General features: G+C 50.4%; 1 protein-coding gene and 1 pseudogene across 1 annotated transcript; both read left to right on the forward strand.

Moving 5' to 3' along the window:
* Positions 1-8,528: 8,528 nt before the first annotated feature.
* On the forward strand, positions 8,529-18,235 carry LOC119368567 (annotated as a pseudogene).
* LOC119368568 (heat shock 70 kDa protein 18-like) lies at positions 9,040-16,243 on the forward strand. The gene is made up of 2 exons (XM_037633793.1): positions 9,040-9,253; positions 15,931-16,243. Exons 1-2 carry the CDS (start codon positions 9,040-9,042, stop codon positions 16,071-16,073), a joined length of 357 nt encoding a protein of 118 aa, XP_037489690.1. The 3' UTR covers positions 16,074-16,243.
* Positions 18,236-18,723: the final 488 nt, after the last annotated feature.

Raw genomic sequence — 18,723 nt, forward strand, 5'->3', positions numbered from 1 at the left:
GAGTGGAGAGCAAACCTCCCACTCGGGGGCTTAGCTGCAGTCCAGTACTCGCCTAAGTATTTGAAAATCCCACCGAGTGGAGAGCAATCCTTCCACTCGGGGGCTTAGCTGCAGTCCAGTACTCGCCTAAGTATTTGAAAATCCCACCGAGTGGAGAGCAATCCTCCCACTCGGGGGCTTAGCTGCAGTCCAGTACTCGCCTAAGTATTTGAAAATCCCACCGAGTGGAGAGAAATCCTCCCACTCGGGGGCTTAACTGCAGTCCAGTACTCGCCTAAGTATTTGGAAATCCCACCGAGAGGAGAGCAATCCTCCCACTCGGGGGATTAGCTGCAGTCCAGTACTCGCCTAAGTATTTGAAAATCCTACTGAGTGGAGAGCAATCCTCCCACTCGGGGGCTTAGCTGCAGTCCAGTACTCGCCTAAGTATTTGAAAATCCTACCGAGTGGAGAGCAATCCTCCCACTCGGGGGCTTAGCTGCAGTCCAGTGCTCACCTAAATATTCGAAAATCCTACCGAGTGGAGAGCAACCCTCCCACTCGGAGGCTTAGCTGCAATCCAGTGCTCGCCTAAGTATGAAATCCATTGCGCTCTGCCAGGACGACGAGGTGCAGGTCGACTGCTGCCTTCTCCTTCGGAGCTACGCTACAAATACAATGTGCGCTCTGCAAGGACGACGAGGTGCAGGTCGACTGCTGCCTTCTCCTTTGGAGCTACGCCACAAATACAATATGCGCTCTACAAGGGCAACGAGGTGCAGGTCGACTGCTACCTTCTCCTTCGGAGCTACGCCACAAATACAATGTGTGCTCCATCCCGATCCGCAAAGGCGACGAGGTGCATGTCGACTGCAATCTGTGCCCATCCCTACGTGCAACAGCGATGAAGTGCAGGTCGACTAGATTCTCCACCTCAGAGTCGCGTCTCAAGCACCAAAGTATATTCCGAGTGAAGAACAAAGTTCGCTCGAAGGCAAATGCAAGCATATTCAACGATAAGCCAAGTTCAGATAACATCCTACGGATTCGGAAGTGTTCAGGCGTCAAGCCTGTAAAAGTTTATCGGTTACAAAACCACTCGGCATTCCGAGGCAAATTTAAGACAAAGCATAGAAGTTTTTTACTCCTCAGGTGGAGGACTGGAGGGCGCGACAAACCGGTCCAAGTCAATTCCGTCAGCGATCCGAGTGGCAGCAGCAATGAAGGTCTCCATGAAAGACTGGAAGTCGTGCTTCTTGGTATTGGCAACTTTGATGGATGCCAGCTTGTCCTCTCACGCATCCTTGCAGTGATCCCGAACCAGGGACAGAGCAACGTCAGCACCGCACCTGGCAGAAGACTTCTTCCATTCTTGCACTCGACCTGGAACCTCATTCAGTCGAGTCATTAGAGACTCGAGGTCGGTTTGAAACGTCTCTCCTGGCCAGAGTGTCGTGTCGATTCACGACGCCGCAACCTTTAGTCGAGCAAGGTAGTCAACAACTCCAGCAACACGAGACTCTAGTCGGAGCACGTTCATGGCAGCTTCATCCTTCACAGGAGAGTTAATGGGGTCCAAGCTTGTCTCCACTTGACTGGTCTCCTCCTCGAAGTTTTGGCAGAATTCTGTAAACACAATTCGAAGTTAAGCCAACAGTTCTATGATGAGTCAATGATAACAAGTCAGTCGGATAGAAGGGATTACCTTCAAGCATGATGAATAACTTCTTGGCAAGCCCTCCCAGATAAGCCTCCAGATCGTTCTTCTTCCCCACCAGTTCACTAGCCTTGTCATTCAGAGCTATCTTGTCATTCTTCAGATGGCTGACCTCCTTGTTGGCCGCGTCGAGAGCAGCTTTCAGATTGGCGTTCTCCTCTTCAAGTTTACTGACTGAAGCCAGTTTTTCTTCCACAAGCTTCGTTTTGTCCAAAGCTGCCTTCTGCGCTTCGGCAAGGTCATGGTCCTTCTTCTTTAGAGCCTCCTTCATTTTATCTGCAAAGTGACAATGAGATCAGAATCAGGAATGGGCAGAAAAATAAAGACAGTCGTCAAGATTCTCACTGACCATACCTTTTGCTTCATCCTTCGCCTTCTTAAAGTTCTCCTGAACAAGCTTCAAGTCAAGGTCGAGCTGGATGTGTTTGTTTTCCAATTCAGTATAACGAGCCACAAGCTTGCAAGATTTCTGCGAAGGGTCAGTCGACAGATATCAAAGATAGGTTGCTTCCAAGTGACTAAGAGAAAAATTGTAACATTTCTAAGACTACAGCCGAATCAAAATATTCAACAGTAGTCTCGAGGACTACACCAAGTGGGTGCACTCAGCGTGCCCCCACTGGTTCTACCAACTTGGTCCGATCAGTCGACCGAAAGAGACAAAAAGGTTATGATCCTAAACCATAGGTAATTGCCAGCAGTCAGCCACGGTCTCATCACGATCTAAAAAAAACAGGTTCTTCAGACCTTAGTCGACTGCCAGCAGCCGCCCATGGTCTCGGGGACTACACCCAGTGGGTGCACTCAGCGTGCCCGCACTGGTTCCAAGATTCCATTCGACACGGTCCGGCCAGACCGAGTGAAAAAGTTAGAGTGAAGAAATTCAAAATACGAAGACTATAGTCGACTGCCAGCAGTCCACCATAGTCTCGGGGACTACACCCAGTGGGTGCACTCAGCGTGCCCACACCAACCCAAAAATTCAATCGACACACCCAGTGGGTGTACAGATACAAAGATCTTCGGAAAGAAAGTCTTCAGATAGCATATCCTAACAGAACAAGCGGTGACCAACTAACCTGGGCGTTGCTCTGAAGGGCTGAGCTAGCATCATAGGCCGCTTGGCTGGCTTCCTGGATCGCCTTCACCTGCTCCATCATGATCCCCGCCTGGCGTATAGCCTCCTTAGAAGCACCCGCTTGGTCCTCTGGGACATGGTGTGTGGCGAAAAGGGAAGGCGGGTCAGCAGTCGACGTCGAAGGTCGAGCACTCGTCAGCGGCACAATGAAGGACACGGAAGTCCGAGTGATGTTGCCACCCTCCTGAACCAGCGTCTCAGGCACTGATGCAACCTGAGCGGTCTTGCCAGCCCGCGCCTTTCTATTCCTCCTCGGCCTCAGTGGCGCCTTGTCGTCATCATCAGGGAGATCAATGACATGAGGAGGAGCTACAGGAAAAATCCAAAGTTAAAATTGAGAATCCAATCGACCAAAAGTGAAATTACAGAGATCGTACCAACGTTGGATGTGGCAGCGTCTTCCATTTCCTGGTCTTCGTTCTTGGCGGAGGTCTCGGAGGTAGCAGCGCTGCAGATTTCAGAAACTAGTCGGTTAGTCAACGAGTCGACCAAGAGTCTGTCCATGCTAAACGAGAAAACACAAGTTCTGTTGTTACCCGGAGATGGTGGGAATGGTCATTCTCATCTTGGGCAAGGCCTTTGGCGTCTTTGATGACGCCGCTCGTGGATGCTTCGGCGCTTTCTCAGTCGGCGCCGGAGAAGCCGTCCGAGGACGCTTTAACGACTGCCCAACAGGCGCAGTCGCTTTGCCACGCTCGTTTGCGGGGTCGTGGGTGAGCTTGGATCACCTTTCCGAACGAGGAGGATCGACTTCCTCCTCCTCCTCTTCACTGGAGTCGTCGCCATCCTCTTCCCCCTCACCATCAGATTGCCACTCCTCCTCACTTTCACCTCCACTCGCCTCTCCCTCCTCGGCTGGTTCTGTGCCCCGTTGGGCATCGAGTACATCTCAGTAGTGGCCTAGAAGACAACAAAAAAGACAAAAGTCAGTCGACTGATTTTAAGCAAACAGAATGAAGAAAGCAGGATCACAGTCAGAGATGCAGAATTGGACTTGGTCTACTTCGTTTGATTGGTCGAGTGGAGGAATCCTCCTGGCTCCTCGGGGGTTGTCTTTGTTCCCTGTGATGCTCGCCAGCCACCTCTCCAGCGTGGCATCCTCGACCTCCTCCGGGTGGATCCGAGTGGTGTCCTTAGTGCCAGAATACAACCACATCGGATGGTCTCGAGCTTGAAGCGGCTGGATGCGTCGTCGGAGGAAGACCTCCAAGAGGTCCATGTCGGTCAGCCCGTCACGGATAAGCTAGACAACACGTTCGACCAGCACCTTAACTTGCGCCTTCTCTTCCGGGATCACCTTCAAAGAGGAAGGCTTCCTCACTCGGTCCATGGAAAAAGGAGGGAGTCCGGTCAAGTGCCCTGGCGTCGGCTGGTCTTTGCAGTAGAACCAGGTTGACTGCAATCCACGGACCGAGTCGGGTAGGATCATGGCCGGGAAAGAACTTTTCCCCCTCATTTGAACCCCAAGACCCCCACACATCTGAATCACTTGTGTTCTCTCGTCACTCGGATTGGCCTTCTTCACCGTCTAGGAGCGACAGGTGAAAATGTGCTTGAAAAGACCCTAATGAGGTCGACAACCCAGAAAATTCTCGCACAAAGACATGAAAGCAGCGAGGTACACGATGGTGTTGGGTGTGAAGTGGTGGAGTTGCGCCCCAAAGAAGTTCACAAATCCCCGAAAGAAAGGGTGAGGCGGCAAAGAAAACCCACGGTCGACATGAGTGGCCAAGAGAACGCACTCACCCTCCTGAGGTTGCGGCTCAGACTCCTTCCCCGGGAGCCGCGCCGATCCATGGGGGATCAGTCCTCCATTGGCCAGGTCGTCAAGGTCTTCTTGACGAATCGTCGAGCGGATCCAGTCGCCCTGGATCCAGCCCTGCGGCAGGCCGGCCCTCGATGAAGTTCCGCCCCGACTGGTCGCCCTTCCCTTCGCCTTCGCCGTCGCTTTCTTCGCCCGCTCCAGGGCCGCCGTCTTCTCTTTCACCATCGTCGCCGGCGAGACGCGCACAGGGCAACGACACTGAGACGGAAGCGAACGTGGCGGATAAGTCTGAGGAAGAGAGGAAGAAATGAGGACGCACTGTTCAAGAACCCCCGTCTGGCGCCTTATATGAGGTTACTTCCGAGTGACTGACCTGTAGGCCCGGGCGATTATGTCAAATCCCGCAACAGTCGCTCGCGCGATACGTGGCGAAGAAGGTGGCGCGGAGATTGAGGCGTCCCTGCCTTATCCTATCCGATTACTGCGGCCTCCTCCGCCCCGCGCGCTTCCCGAAATTCGAATCCCGCCAAATCCGCGAGCTGCGGAGCGACTCGTCAGACGGAAGATTTCCTTCACTCTGTCGTTCGGAGTTCTCCAAGCAAAGAAATTCACTCGACGGATACAAAGAATGGATCAAGGCGACTGAAAAAGAAGTTGGCGCCGTCACCTAAGTTCATTGATCCAGAACCAGACATGCTCATAGCACGACAAATGGGTCGGAAGAGTTCTCAACTCCTTCCCCACTCAAATCTCGATCCATTCGGGGGCTAATGATGAAGCTATGTACCTAGGGTAGGGTCATGGACCTGTCCAAACTACCGTCCCCAAGGACATCTCTAGAAGAAACCATTTGTCAATCGACTCAGAAGTATTCCACTCGACGGACTCGAAGACACTCGACCATGAAGCCAACCACTCGACAGCCAGGAGATCTAAAGTCTCTCTGCACACAAACGGTCGGTCATTAAGTAGCTTTTATGGTTATCATAGCACTTTATGTGGGTGTTACCAGTAACCCCCGATCTTAATGTACTTTTACATAACTGAGGGTCGGAGGGGTCTGGCGAACTCTATATAAGCCACCCCCTCCTCAGTGTAAAGGGTTTGCACCCCTATAACTCATACGCACATAATTCAGTCGACCGCCTCCGGGCTCCGAGACGTAGGGCTGTTACTTCCTCCGAGAAGGGCCTGAACTCGTAAACCTCTTGCGTATACAACTACTCCATAGCTAGGATCTTGCCTCTCCATTCCTACCCCCCTACACTATTGTCAGACTTAGAACCACGACAGCCGTCTCGTTCAAACCAAGCAAGCTCGAACGAAAACGAGTTTTTGTTTCCCAAGTGGGTGGCCTCACCAGTCTAGAAATAAAGGCGTGTGGTCAGAAATACCAGGGGAAAGTGCATGAACTGTTACAAAGGGAAACTTCTGTTCCCATTCGACGCTAGCCAGTACTCGATCCAACTTTTCAAACGTCGGATTTGGCAACGCGTTAGCCCAGGTGAACTTTCTTCCCAAAAGCTCGATCTCTCTCAGATCCAAGCTTTCAATGATAGTATTAAACATGAACGACCATCTCCCGTCAAAGTTATCATTGTTCTTCTCCTCACGCCTTCTAATGATGTTGAAATCACCCACCACCAGGATTGGAAGCTGCTCAGAGCCGCAAATCCTAACCAGATCAGCCAAGAAATCAGGTTTGAGTTCGGGTTGTGCGGCACCATATACCGCCACTAGAACCCAATTAAACCCATCGGCCTTCCACCGCACCCTAAACTTAACTGCAAAGTCTCCCATCACCACACTTCGGACTTCGAGCGAATCGCATCTAACTCCGAGTAAGATCCCACCCGATCTTCCTCTCGGTGGCAGACAATGCCAGTCAAAATCAATACCTCCTGATAAAATATTGAGAAATTGTGGCGAAAAATTATCTCTACCAGTTTCCGACAATGCGATAAAATCCAACCTATGCTCGATAGACGCTTCTGCAAGAAACCTTCTCTTAGCCAAGTCTTTCAGACCTCTGCTATTCCAAAAGATTCCTTTCATATTTCGTCATGAAATTTTTTAGCCGTACGGATCCTAACACTCCTACGCACCGCGGAATCCAGGTAGATCTTCTGCTTCCACTTGCGTTTAGGAATGTTCTGACTCTCCAGCCAGTCCTCACAACCAGGCTCAGAAGGTCTAACCACGACATTCTCAGATATATCATCCTCCTCCTCAGACTCGGGGAGCGGAGGTATAAGATCCGCACAAAAATTATCGAGCACCCTGACCCCAAAAGCATCAATATCGAAATCATTCATGGGTTTAACCGCTGCTAAGTTACGAATCATCTCTAAAGCCCGCGCTCCTCTAAATCCAGGATATCATTAACAGAATATCAGAACTCACCTATTGGATTATGGCCAGTATATCAACTAGTTCATGCAAATCTATCTTTCATAGTACTATTTTGTATCTCCATATACTATTTATTTACCAAAGATGTAGAGGCTTATAAACGAAAAAGCTGGATTGCTAACTTGGTCCACATAAATAATTACATCATCATTATCTGTTTCCAAGGAAAAGCAGAAAGGGAACAAGATCAAGGAGCATCAACCACCTAACGACCGAGTAGCTCCTCTAGAATATTGGGCGAATGATCTTGAGATGCTTAAAGCCATCAGTCAGCGTGACTGCCTTCAAATTTCGAAAAGACGTGAGGAACCTGTAGCATACCTCCTTAAGCTTGTCACAATCATGCTGCTCAGCCAGTGCCAATGTAGTTGCCACTGTACCTACATCCATGTAGTTGCACAGCATATTCGCGCAAATCAATTTGAGCCTCTCCAAATTGTATCTGTCTGCCGCCACAAACAGATGTTGAGCCATCTCCGTGATTTCACCTTCATCTATATTAGGCAGTGTGTCCGTGTAAACAAAGTGGAGCATCATCTTGAAAACTTTGGCTTCCATGTCATCAATCTGTATACACTTTGCACCATTCTCCATCATGGGACCGAAGAGCTGCGCCATGAACACCGGCGATCGAGCAGCCAGCAGATGCCTATGCGCCACAAAGGTCTCCCCGCGGACCTCAAAAGTCACGTCTCCAACCTCCCCGGTCTCCAAAAGACGGCCAAGTTGATGAGCCATGTCAGAAGGCGGCACTATCACAAATTCTTGTGTTGTGGGCTGCTTTGTACGGGAGTATATATTATAAATACAGCTGCGACGAATGATGCCATGTTTCGGGAAGAAAAAATTAAGGGTTATCTACCATGAAATCCAAGGGATTTTTCTGTTTGCTACCTTAGAGGGTTGGGGGCGCTGTTTGATAGAAAATGGCAAATCTCCATCAAACAGCGCCCCCCAACCCTCTAAGGTAGCAAACAGAAAAATCCCTTGGATTTCATGGTAGATAACCCCTTAATTTTTCGTCCCGAAACATGGCATCATTCGTCGCAGCTGTGTCACCGCACATGATTTGGCAAACCACCACTACCCTACCTCTGCGAGTGTATGTTGTGAAATTGCTACGGGCCGATGATTGCCGCCCCAAAATTGCCACAGGGAACTGCTAGTCGTTTTTCCCCCTCATTTCTCCGCGCCACCGCCGCGTCCAGACCACACAATCATGTCACCACAAAAAATGCAACCGCCGCCGCTTCACCCAATCGCAAGACCGCCAACCCCGACAAACCCTAGCGGCAACTCAATGATGCAGACCAAAACGGAATACATTGCCCTTTCCTAACCCCAACACGAAAACTAACGCCACACCCCAAGAAAATCACTCACTCCCCAAATCCCTAGCCCAAGTCTGCAAAGCAATCATAAGGGTGGTGGGTGCATGCCTCGAAGGCTTGAGCAATGGCGCGAAGAAAATGATGAGTCCGATGCAGGCAATCGACGGCGCGTGAATCGCCGGGGAGATGGAAAGCCGCCACACGGAATCGCATGAGCATGCGGAGAGTGAGAGCCTGAGAGGAGCGGGGCCAGGACACGGGGTTATGGTGGCTCGGTCGCGCGGTCGCCATGAAGAGCGAATGGTTACAAGAGCTGATGCAGCGACATGTCAATGCGTCAAGATTAGCGCGCTTCATCCAACGGGCCACATATCGCGCCAAATCAGCCCGTGGCGAACGTCAGTTCCACAGAATTTTCAAGAACAATCCTCGAATAAATCTCCGAGTGGATCCTCCCTCCCGATAGCCCATTCCCTCTGCAGTGCTTCCTTGTACGCGTACGAGGATCTCGTTCCTTCGCTTCGTGGCATCGTGGCCGTATAACCATTTTGGCCTTCCCATCTTCCCTCCTCCTCAGTACCTACGCATCGTGGAGGCATCGCCGCCAAAACCCTAAATCCTAAAACCCCCTCCTAAATTCAAACGCCTCAACCTCCTCCATCCAGCCGCCGCGCGCCTCCGCCCCACCCTCGCGGAGATGGGCTGCGACGGGCCGGCGATCGGCGTCGACCTCGGCACGACCTACTCGTGCGTGGCCGTGTGGCGGCCGTCCCACAACCGCGTCGAGGTTGTCCCTAACGACCAGGGGAACCTCACCACGCCGTCGTGCGTCGCCTTCACCGACGCCTGGCGGCTCGTCGGCGACGCGGCTCTCAACCAAGCCGCAAGGAACCCCGTCAACACCGTATTCGGTAAACAAAAAAACAAAAAACTGTAGATCTGATGTCGATCTGCTGGTCTACTTGATTTTGCTGCGGTAGTTTGTCAGCTCGATCATGGGTGTGAGTTTGCGTACGGTTCCCCGCAGCCGTGTTTCGCTCGATAATTCAAATTCTCAGCTGAAGGGTGAACATTACATGAACCAGATTTCGTATTTGTGATCATTATTAATATGAGAACTTCTATTAGGCCTCTAGCTAGTAAATAAATACATGTAAGATACGAAGATATGATATGTTAATTGCAATCTTTCATTACAAACTGAATATATACAGGAATGATATGATGATGCCTTTTCAATCACACTACACAAAATGACTTGTTGGCAAAATAATAATAATGCAGATGTAGGGGCCGGGGTGACCTTAGGCCGCCGGCGCCTCTCCCTATGGCTGTCGCAGGTCGCGGCAACCCGACGGCTAGGCAGCCCACTCCGGCCTTAGGTGGGCAGCATCGTCCCACGGCGGTTCAGACCGGGGCTAGGCCGCCACATTTTGTGGCTCGACAGTCGCAAAGTACGGTGGCACCAGGCCTGGAGCAGGCACAGTCTCAGGACGCTACGACAACGGGTGGAGACTCGACGGCGCCTCGAGGAAAGTGGGGTGATGACGGGCTTAATGCGTACGGAGACGGACAACACCGGGGATCCTCGTCCACAGGTGGTGGGCGGGGATTTGCATGGCAGAGTGATGGCTCCACCGAGAGACCCTTCCTGGGGCCGACGGGAGGCTTCGTCGAAGGGGCATCAGGACCGGCTAACAGAAACCGCGGTGGTTTTCGTGGTAACCGTGGCGGACGGGGTGGCCGAGGTGGTCGCTACCGCCCAAGGCAGCATCCAGTGGTTGTGGATCAGACAGCGGTTGATGAGGGCATTCAGGATACTGCCATGGAGGTGGTTTTGGCTACGGCTGAGGTGGTTGCTACGGACGAGGTAGTGTCGGTGGAGGGCTCCGACAGGGCTGAGCTGGACAGGGTGGCTAAGTATGCTCGCAAGAAAGAAAGAATGCTTTGCTATCGATGCGGAAATAAGGGTCACTTCATTGCTGAGTGTGAGGCGGTCTTATGCGACACGTGTGGTAAGCCAGATCATGACTCAGGGGCCTGTCCGCTTATGAGAGAGCAGCTTCCCAATCTTATGATGTATGGTGTGTTTTGTTCTGAGCTTACTTTCTTTGAGTCTCCGATCGAGGAGGAAGTTACTGATGAGGTGCGCAGTATGACAACTGGGATTGTTAAAGTGACTAAAGGTGAAGTTTCTGACGTCCAGATTGTGCAGCGGCTACGGGAGCTGGCCCCGGGTGACTTCCTCTGGGAGCTAGTCAGTCTTGAGCCTAACTCCTTCAGGGTGGAGTTTCCATCGGTGGAGGATTTACAAAGGTTACTGAGGTTTGGGATGTGTAAGGTGCCAGTTCTGGAGTTTCATGAGTGGAAATTGACTGAGCCTCAGGGAAAACCACTAACCCAGGCCTGGTTGCGTTTTTCGGGAGTTCCACACAGACCCATGCAGGATGCCAGGGTGGTGGCTAGTCTGGCTGTTTTGGTTGGAAAGCCAGAACGTGTTGATATGGCTTTCACCAAAGCTCAGGGGGTGGCTCGTATTCTAGTCAGTATTTTGGATATTGAGTTTGTTCCGGATGTGGTGAAGTGGGCTTATCGATGCCAGGTGTATAACATTCAGATTGAGTTCGAGGATGACAGTCTGTTTGCTGAGGCACCAGCTGCCGTCGATGTTGATATGCACGAGGGTGATGATGGCATGGGGCGCAAGGAGCCTGAGATTGCTGATCCTGGTCGAAAGAACGACAGACCGGGGTCGGTGCCTAAGACCACCGGAGGGTCGACCGCGCCTACATCTTCTGTGCCGTCGACCACACTGCGATTTGGGTCCTTCGAGCCTACTTCTGCACCTCCGAGATTATGGAGTGATCGGGTGGAGTCTTCCGAGGAGCTTGAGCACTCCTTACCTACGTTGGACTTTGAGGACCTGAGCGTGGAGGGTCGGGGAGTGGAGGGAGGTTCGGAGATAGCGTTCTCGCCTCCCTCAGAGACTCCTGTGACGGCGGAGCTACAGGTGACTACGAGCTTGGTGGGGGGACTAAGGCAGGAGGCCTTGGCTCACCACCCTTCTGTCGCTCAGATCGGGTCTCCTGAGAGGGAGGTGCCCTCTTCGGGGGAGCGACCGGCGGTGGACTCTTCGTCTGAGCGCTCTGGAGTTGGTTCGGGGCAGGTGGCGCAGGCGGCGCTTCCTGTGACGGCATTGGCCGGACCTGAGGGAGGTCGTATGGGGCAGGAGGCCACACACACTTCCCTTTCGGCAACGGTGGAGGCGGTTTCTCCTGTCGTGCTTGGCGGGAGTCCAGGGAAGGTGTTCCCGGTCCATCCCTCCTCCTCGGCTGTCGGGATGGTGGCGCCCACAGCCTTGAGGAGTGCGGCCAAGGGGGTGGTCGGCCAGGCGGCGCCGGCTCTGACTACACCCGGCCTCCTGACCGCCGGCCTCGGGAGCCGTTCCTCACGGCCTACGGCGAGTGGCGCTACTCAAGAGGAGGTTATTGCATTCGGCGGAATCCCTGACCCGGTATCTGATGGGCGACGGATGAGTTCCCGTTTCCAGGACCAACCGGAGGTTGATGACATGCAGCAGAGGTGCGCAATGAGAGCGGCCAAGCTTCGTGACATTGAGGTCACTACCGGTATGTCAGTCAATTTATCCAATTCTATTTTGCATTTTTCTACGGATGAGATTATTCATAATGCAAATCAAGTAGGGGTTTCGCTAGGAAATAATAATTCTGAAATCTCCAACTCGGTTAATGATCTTCTGGATCTGGAAGCGGAACGCGCTTTAGAAACCATTCGCAACCTAGCGGCAGTAAGACCTATGAATGATGCGGAGATTGAGACGTTGGGGGTGAGAGTGCTAGACAATTTGTGTGCGGACCTCGCATCAACCTTTGATGAGTCTGATGAGGAGGAGACTAGTATAGATGTTGTGGATCATCAACCACCACAGCCCGGTTATGAGGACCGGCCGGTGGGCAATGAAAAATCTAAACGTAAGTGGAAGCGGAAGGTGTATCCAGCATCCGCAGTACGTAGAAGTGCTAGGATCCGTACGGCCAAAAAATTTCATGATGAATTATGAAAGAAATCTTTTGGAATAGCAGAGGTCTTAAGGACTTGGCTAAAAGAAGGTTTCTCGCTGAGGCGGCACTGGAGCACCGTTTAGATTTCATTGCTCTCTCCGAAACTGGAAGAGATAATTTTGCTCCTCAGTTTCTTGCTTCTCTAGTGGGTGGTATCGATTTTGACTGGCATTGCCTTCCTCCGCGTGGACGATCGGGAGGTATCTTGCTGGGAGTGAGATGTGATTCCCTTGAGGTCCGGAGTGTTGTGATGGGCGACTTTGCGGTTAAGTTTCGGGTTAGGTCAAAAGTTGATGGGTTCGACTGGGCTTTAGTGGCGGTTTATGGAGGCGCACAACCAGAGCTTAAACCGGAATTTCTGGCGGATCTTGTTCGAATTTGTGGGTTCGAACAGCTTCCAATGCTGGTCGGGGGTGATTTCAATATCATTCGGAGGAGAGAGGAGAAGAATAATGATAACTTCGACGGGAGATGGTCGTTTATGTTCAATACCATTATTGAGAGCTTGGACCTGAGGGAGATAGAGCTTTCTGGTAGAAAGTTTACCTGGGCTAATGCTCTGCCAAACCCAACATATGAAAAGCTTGATCGTGTTCTGGCCAGTGTAGAGTGGGAGCAGAAATTCCCTCTTGTTACGGTACAAGCTTTAACGCGGGGCATATCCGATCACACACCACTGTTCGTGGACTCCGGGGAGTCCAATTATGCGGGAAACAAGAACACTTTCTCATTCGAGATGTCCTGGTTCGAACGTGAAGGTTTCTTAGACCTCGTTGCCAGGGAATGGGATAAGGGTGGTGGAGGTAGGACGGCGGTTGAACGTTGGCAGAATAAAATTAGGCACTTAAGAAGTTTCTTAAGAGGTTGGGCTAAGCACCTAAGTGGGGCTTATAAGATTGAAAAGGATAGACTCCTTGCTCTTACACAGGCCCTAGATACAAAAGCTGAGTCTACGATTCTGCTGCCTACTGAGCTCCAGGTTAAGAACGAGGCTGAGAAGAGGTTGAAAGAACTTCTCCGCGAGGAAGAGTTGAAGTGGGCGTTGCGCGCTAAGGTCCGCAAAGTAGTCCAAGGGGATGCCAATACTCAATTCTTTCACCTGATTGCGAATGGCAAGCACCGTAAGAAGCGTATATTCCAACTTGAGCAAGATGAGGGTACTATCATTGGGCAGGATAATCTCAAAACATACATCACTGAGTATTATAGACAGTTATTCGGACCACCGGAGGCTAATTGTGTGTCCTTGGATGAGTCTAGGACTGACGATGTTCCTCAGTTGTCGGTTGCCGATAATGAGATTTTGCTGGCCCCGTTTACGGAGAAGGAGGTGTTTGATGCTATGGCACAAATGAAAAATAATAAGGCTCCCGGACCAGATGGGTTTCCGGCTGAGTTCTATAAAAAGTGCTGGCACATTATTAAGGGGGATCTGTTACCTATGTTTAATGATCTTTTCTCGGGACAGCTTCAATTGTTTCACTTGAATTTTGGAACTATCACATTACTCCCTAAGAAAACGGAGGCTGTGCGTATTGAGCAGTTCAGGCCGATTTTCCTACTCAATGTTAGTTTCAAAATATTCACCAAGGTCGGGACGAACAGGCTCTCACAGATTGCGCTTTCTGTGGTGCAACAGTCCCAAACTGCTTTCATGCTGGACAGAAACGTCCTCGAAGGGGTGGTTGTCCTACATGAAACGCTCCATGAAATTCACTCTAAAAAATTAGATGGGGTAATTTTTAAGGTGGATTTCGAAAAGGCGTATGATAAGGTTAAGTGGCCATTCCTACAATAGGCATTGCGTATGAAAGGTTTTGATGATGCCTGGCGCCACCAGGTGGAATCTTTTACGCAAAAAGGAAGTGTCGGAATTAAAGTAAATGACGATATAGGTCATTACTTCCAAACTCACAAGGGCCTCAGGCAAGGAGATTCAATGCCCCCTATCTTGTTTAACATTGTGGTGGACATGTTAGCAATTTTGATCGGAAGGGCGAAGGACAATGGACAAGTGGGTGGCTTAGTACCTCATCTGGTTGATGGAGGTGTATCTATCCTTCAATACGCTGATGATACAATAGTCTTTATGGAGCATGCTTTGGCCAAGGCAAGAAATATGAAGCTGTTATTATGCCTCTTTGAACAATTATCGGGGTTAAAGATAAACTTTCATAAGAGCGAGTTGTTCTGCTTTGGGAGAGCCAAAGACGAACAAGAGTCTTATAGGCAATTGTTTGGGTGCGAGTTGGGAAGTTTGCCCTACTCATACCTTGGCATTCCGATACATCATCGTAGGCTAACTAACAGAGAGTGGAGGTGTATCGAGGATCGATTTGAGAAGAAACTGAGCTGCTGGAAGGGTAAGCTCATGTCATACGGAGGCCGGTTAATCTTGATAAACTCGGTGCTCATGAGTATGCCTATGTTCCTCTTATCTTTCTTTGAGGTTCCAGTGGGGGTTAGGAAAAGACTGGACTTCTATCGATCACGTTTCTTTTGGTAGGGTGATGAGCTCAAAAGAAAATACCGGCTTGCTAAGTGGGATATTATCTGTAGACCCAAAGACCAAGGTGGGCTTGGTATTGAGAATCTAGAAGTTAAGAACAGATGCCTCCTTAGTAAGTGGTTGTGGAAGCTCGCTTCCGGCACTGAAGCTATGTGGGCGCAAATCCTACGCAGCAAGTACCTCCAGACTAGAACATTATCCCAGGTATCAGTTAGGCCGACTGACTCGCCTTTCTGGAAAGGACTCATGAAAGTCAAAGTATTACTGTTCAATAGGACAAAAATTGTCCTTGGAAATGGTGCTACTACACGTTTCTGGGAGGATTCTTGGCTGGGCGACTCACCCTTGGCCATTCAATATCCGTCTTTATATCGCATTGCTCAACGACGTGAGGTGTTCGTGGCAACGGTATTTCAAACGGTCCCCCTTAATATTCAGTTTAGACGGTCGTTAGTGGGCAATCGTTGGGAGGTTTGGCTCCAGTTAGTTAGGAGACTAATGGAGATACAACTTTCTGACCAACCTGATGAATTACGCTGGAAGTTGACTAAGTCTGGAGTATTTACAGTGAGGTCAATGTATCTTGATGTTATTAATTCAAGCTCCATTCCAACATCCAAGAAGGTCTGGGATGTCAAAGTTCCTTTGAAAATAAAAGTGTTTATGTGGTTTGTTCATAAACAAGTTATTCTAACAAAGGACAACTTGATAAAGCGTAATTGGACAGGAGCTACTAGGTGTAGTTTCTGTGATCGGGATGAGACAATTAAACATCTCTTCTTTGATTGCCCGCTGGCTAAGGTTCTTTGGCAGACGGTTCATATTGCTTTCAATATTACTCCACCGACTACGGTTACCGCTTTATTTGGAAATTGGCTTAATGGGATTGACTCTGCATTAGCATATTCGGGTGGGAGTTTGTGCGTTGATGTGGACCATCTGGTTGTGCAGAAATGATTTGGTTTTTAACAGAACATCACGAATTCATTTTTTGCAGGTTATATTCCGAGCTACGGCATTGATCCGTTCGTGGTCATTACTCACTCCGATGGAGGCCAGGGAGCATTTGGTTACTGGGTCTATCCGTTGGGAGATGGTTGCTCGGGATATCTTCAACCGGTTTGGATGGCCGTCATGTAATAGGATAGGCAATTAGTTTCCCTACCTTCTTTAGCCAGCCGGTTGTGGCATTTTATTTCTGGCTAGTCTGTGTTTCTAGCCTTCTGCGCTCTGTGTGGGCTGCATTTCCTTTATTTGATTTCGAGACTTTGAAACCTTGTATGCACTTTTTGCTGCTTTGATTAATAAGATGGCTGTATGCATCACTCTTGATGCAGAGGCCAGGGTACTCCCCCTTTTCGAGAAAATCCAGGGACACTCATAGGGTTTGTACAAGCAAACACTGAGATCGATTGGCCTATCAGATTCAGTGGTACTACGTCACTCCATTTTGTTCAAAAAATAAGTCATGTTGAAAACTTTATGGAAACTTACAGCTGCAAGTTTAATTACACATGAGATTTATGTAAACGCATTGCAAGCTGTAGTTTTAAGATACTATAATATTACATAACTACCGCCTTATGCAAATTAAGATATATAATTTGTTTACACGGAATTCCTCTTGTTTTGCAAATCTGCACATCTGAAACAAACCACTATGATTTCCTTTCAGATGCGAAGCGACTGATTGGCCGGTGATTCAACGACCCGTCTGTGCAAGGAGATATCAAGCTATGGCCTTTCAAAGTCATTCCAGGCCCTGCTGACCGACCGATGATGGTGGTTCAGTACGGGGGTGAGGAGAGGCATTTCACGGCAGAAGAGATCTCCTCCATGATACTCGTTAAGATGAAGGAGACTGCCGAGGCCTACCTCGGCACGTCGGTAAAGAACGTCGTCATCACTGTCCCGGTTTACTTCAACGACTCCCAGCGCCAGGCCACCATTGACGCCGGTGCGATTGCTGGCCTCAACGTCATGCGCATCATCAACGAGCCCTCCGCACAGCCATAGCCTACGGCCTTGACAAGATGTCCGGCAGCGGTGAAGCGAAGACGGTACTCATCTTTGATCTTGGTGGTGGTACCATGGATGTCTCCATTGTCAGTGTACAAAATGATGTCTTCACGGTCAAGGCCACGTCTGGTGACACCCACCTGGGCGGGCAGGATCTCAACAACCGGATGGTGGAACACTTTGTGCAAGATTTCCTCAAGAAACACAAGAGTGACATCAGAGGCAGCCCGAGGGCGCTCATGCGGCTGAGGACGGCCTGCGAGAGGGCCAAGAGGATGCTGTCCTCCACGGTGGAGGCCAAATTCGAGATCGACTCGCTGCACGACAGCATTGACTACTATGGGAGGATCACTCGTGCCCGTTTCGAGGAGCTCAACATGGACCTCTTCCACAAGTGCATCGAGCACGTCGAGAAATGCCTCGGCGATGCCAAGATGGACAAGTCTGGGATCCATGACGTCGTGCTCGTGGGCGGCTCCACCCGGATCCCCAAGGTGCAGCAGCTGCTCCAGGATTTCTTTGATGGGAAGACGCTCTGCAAGAGCATCAACCCCGATGAGGCCGTCGCCTACGGTGCTGCCGTCCAGGCTGCCGTCCTCAGCGGCGAGTGCGACCGCAAGGGGCAGGACTTCCTCCTGCTGGACGTCACTCCACTCTCGCTCGGGGTCGAGATATATGACTCGCAAGTGCAACCCCATATACCTGGTTTCATGAGCGTGCTGGTTCCCCGGAGCACCACCATCCCTGTTAAGAGGGAGGGGCGGTACACGACTGAATTCGACAACCAGAAGAGCGTGCGCATCAAGGTGTATGAGGGTGAAGGGGCATGGACCAAGGACAACAGGCTTCTGGGAGAGTTCATGCTCGAGGGCCTCGTCCCAGCGCCAAGGGGCGTGCCGAAGATCATTGAAACCATGGAAGTCGAAGCGAACGGCATCCTGAAGGTGACGGCGGTGGACGTGACGACCGGGAGCAAGAAGAGCATCAACATCACGACCAACAAGGGTGGGCTGAGCAAGGAGGAGATTGAACGCATGGTGAAGGACGCCGAGAAGTACAGGTCGGAGGACAGGAAGAGGATAATGAAAATGAAGTGGGAAGACGAGGAGGGCTGGCTGAGCAAGGCGGATTTTGAGAGGACAGTGCAGAATAGCAAGAAGCAAGTGAAGAAAATAAAGATGGAAGACGATGAGGGTTGGCTGAGCAAGGAGGAGTTTGAGCGGACGGTACAGCATGCAAAGGAGCAGAGGAAGCAAATAAAGGAGGAAGCCGGAGGCCCATAATGCCCTTAAACTAATTACATGAAAGAGGAAGGCAATGTGTTCTGCAATCCTACTGCTTTTACTAATGCATGCTTAGCAGTTAGTACTAGTACTGACATTGAGTAATCGTCTATATATCAGTCTTATGCGTACTACTGTATTTTCATGGGCATCAGAATACTGATGTTTTTACATTCTATCAGACTAGTCATTAGCCATTGGATATTTGGATTAGAAGCAGGATGTATGTTGGATCTAACTACTGTAGCCCCGCGTGAGATTAGTTGTAGCCGCTAATTGAATGCTTCCTAACTGCTCCGGTAACCCACGCTCGTGTTGTTATCTCTCTCCATCTGTTTCTTTCTTTTTCCCTAAGACGTTGGTTCCTTGTTGCATGCTTTCTTAAAGCACGCTAGGTTACCAGGTTCAAGCACCAACGATGATGGAAGCATTACTTGTGAGAATCACTACATCTGATCTTTTAGGAAACAGAACCACTACATTCTAAG

Source organism: Triticum dicoccoides, chromosome 2B, assembly GCF_002162155.2.
Source record: "Triticum dicoccoides isolate Atlit2015 ecotype Zavitan chromosome 2B, WEW_v2.0, whole genome shotgun sequence".
Lineage (NCBI taxonomy): Eukaryota > Viridiplantae > Streptophyta > Magnoliopsida > Poales > Poaceae > Triticum > Triticum dicoccoides.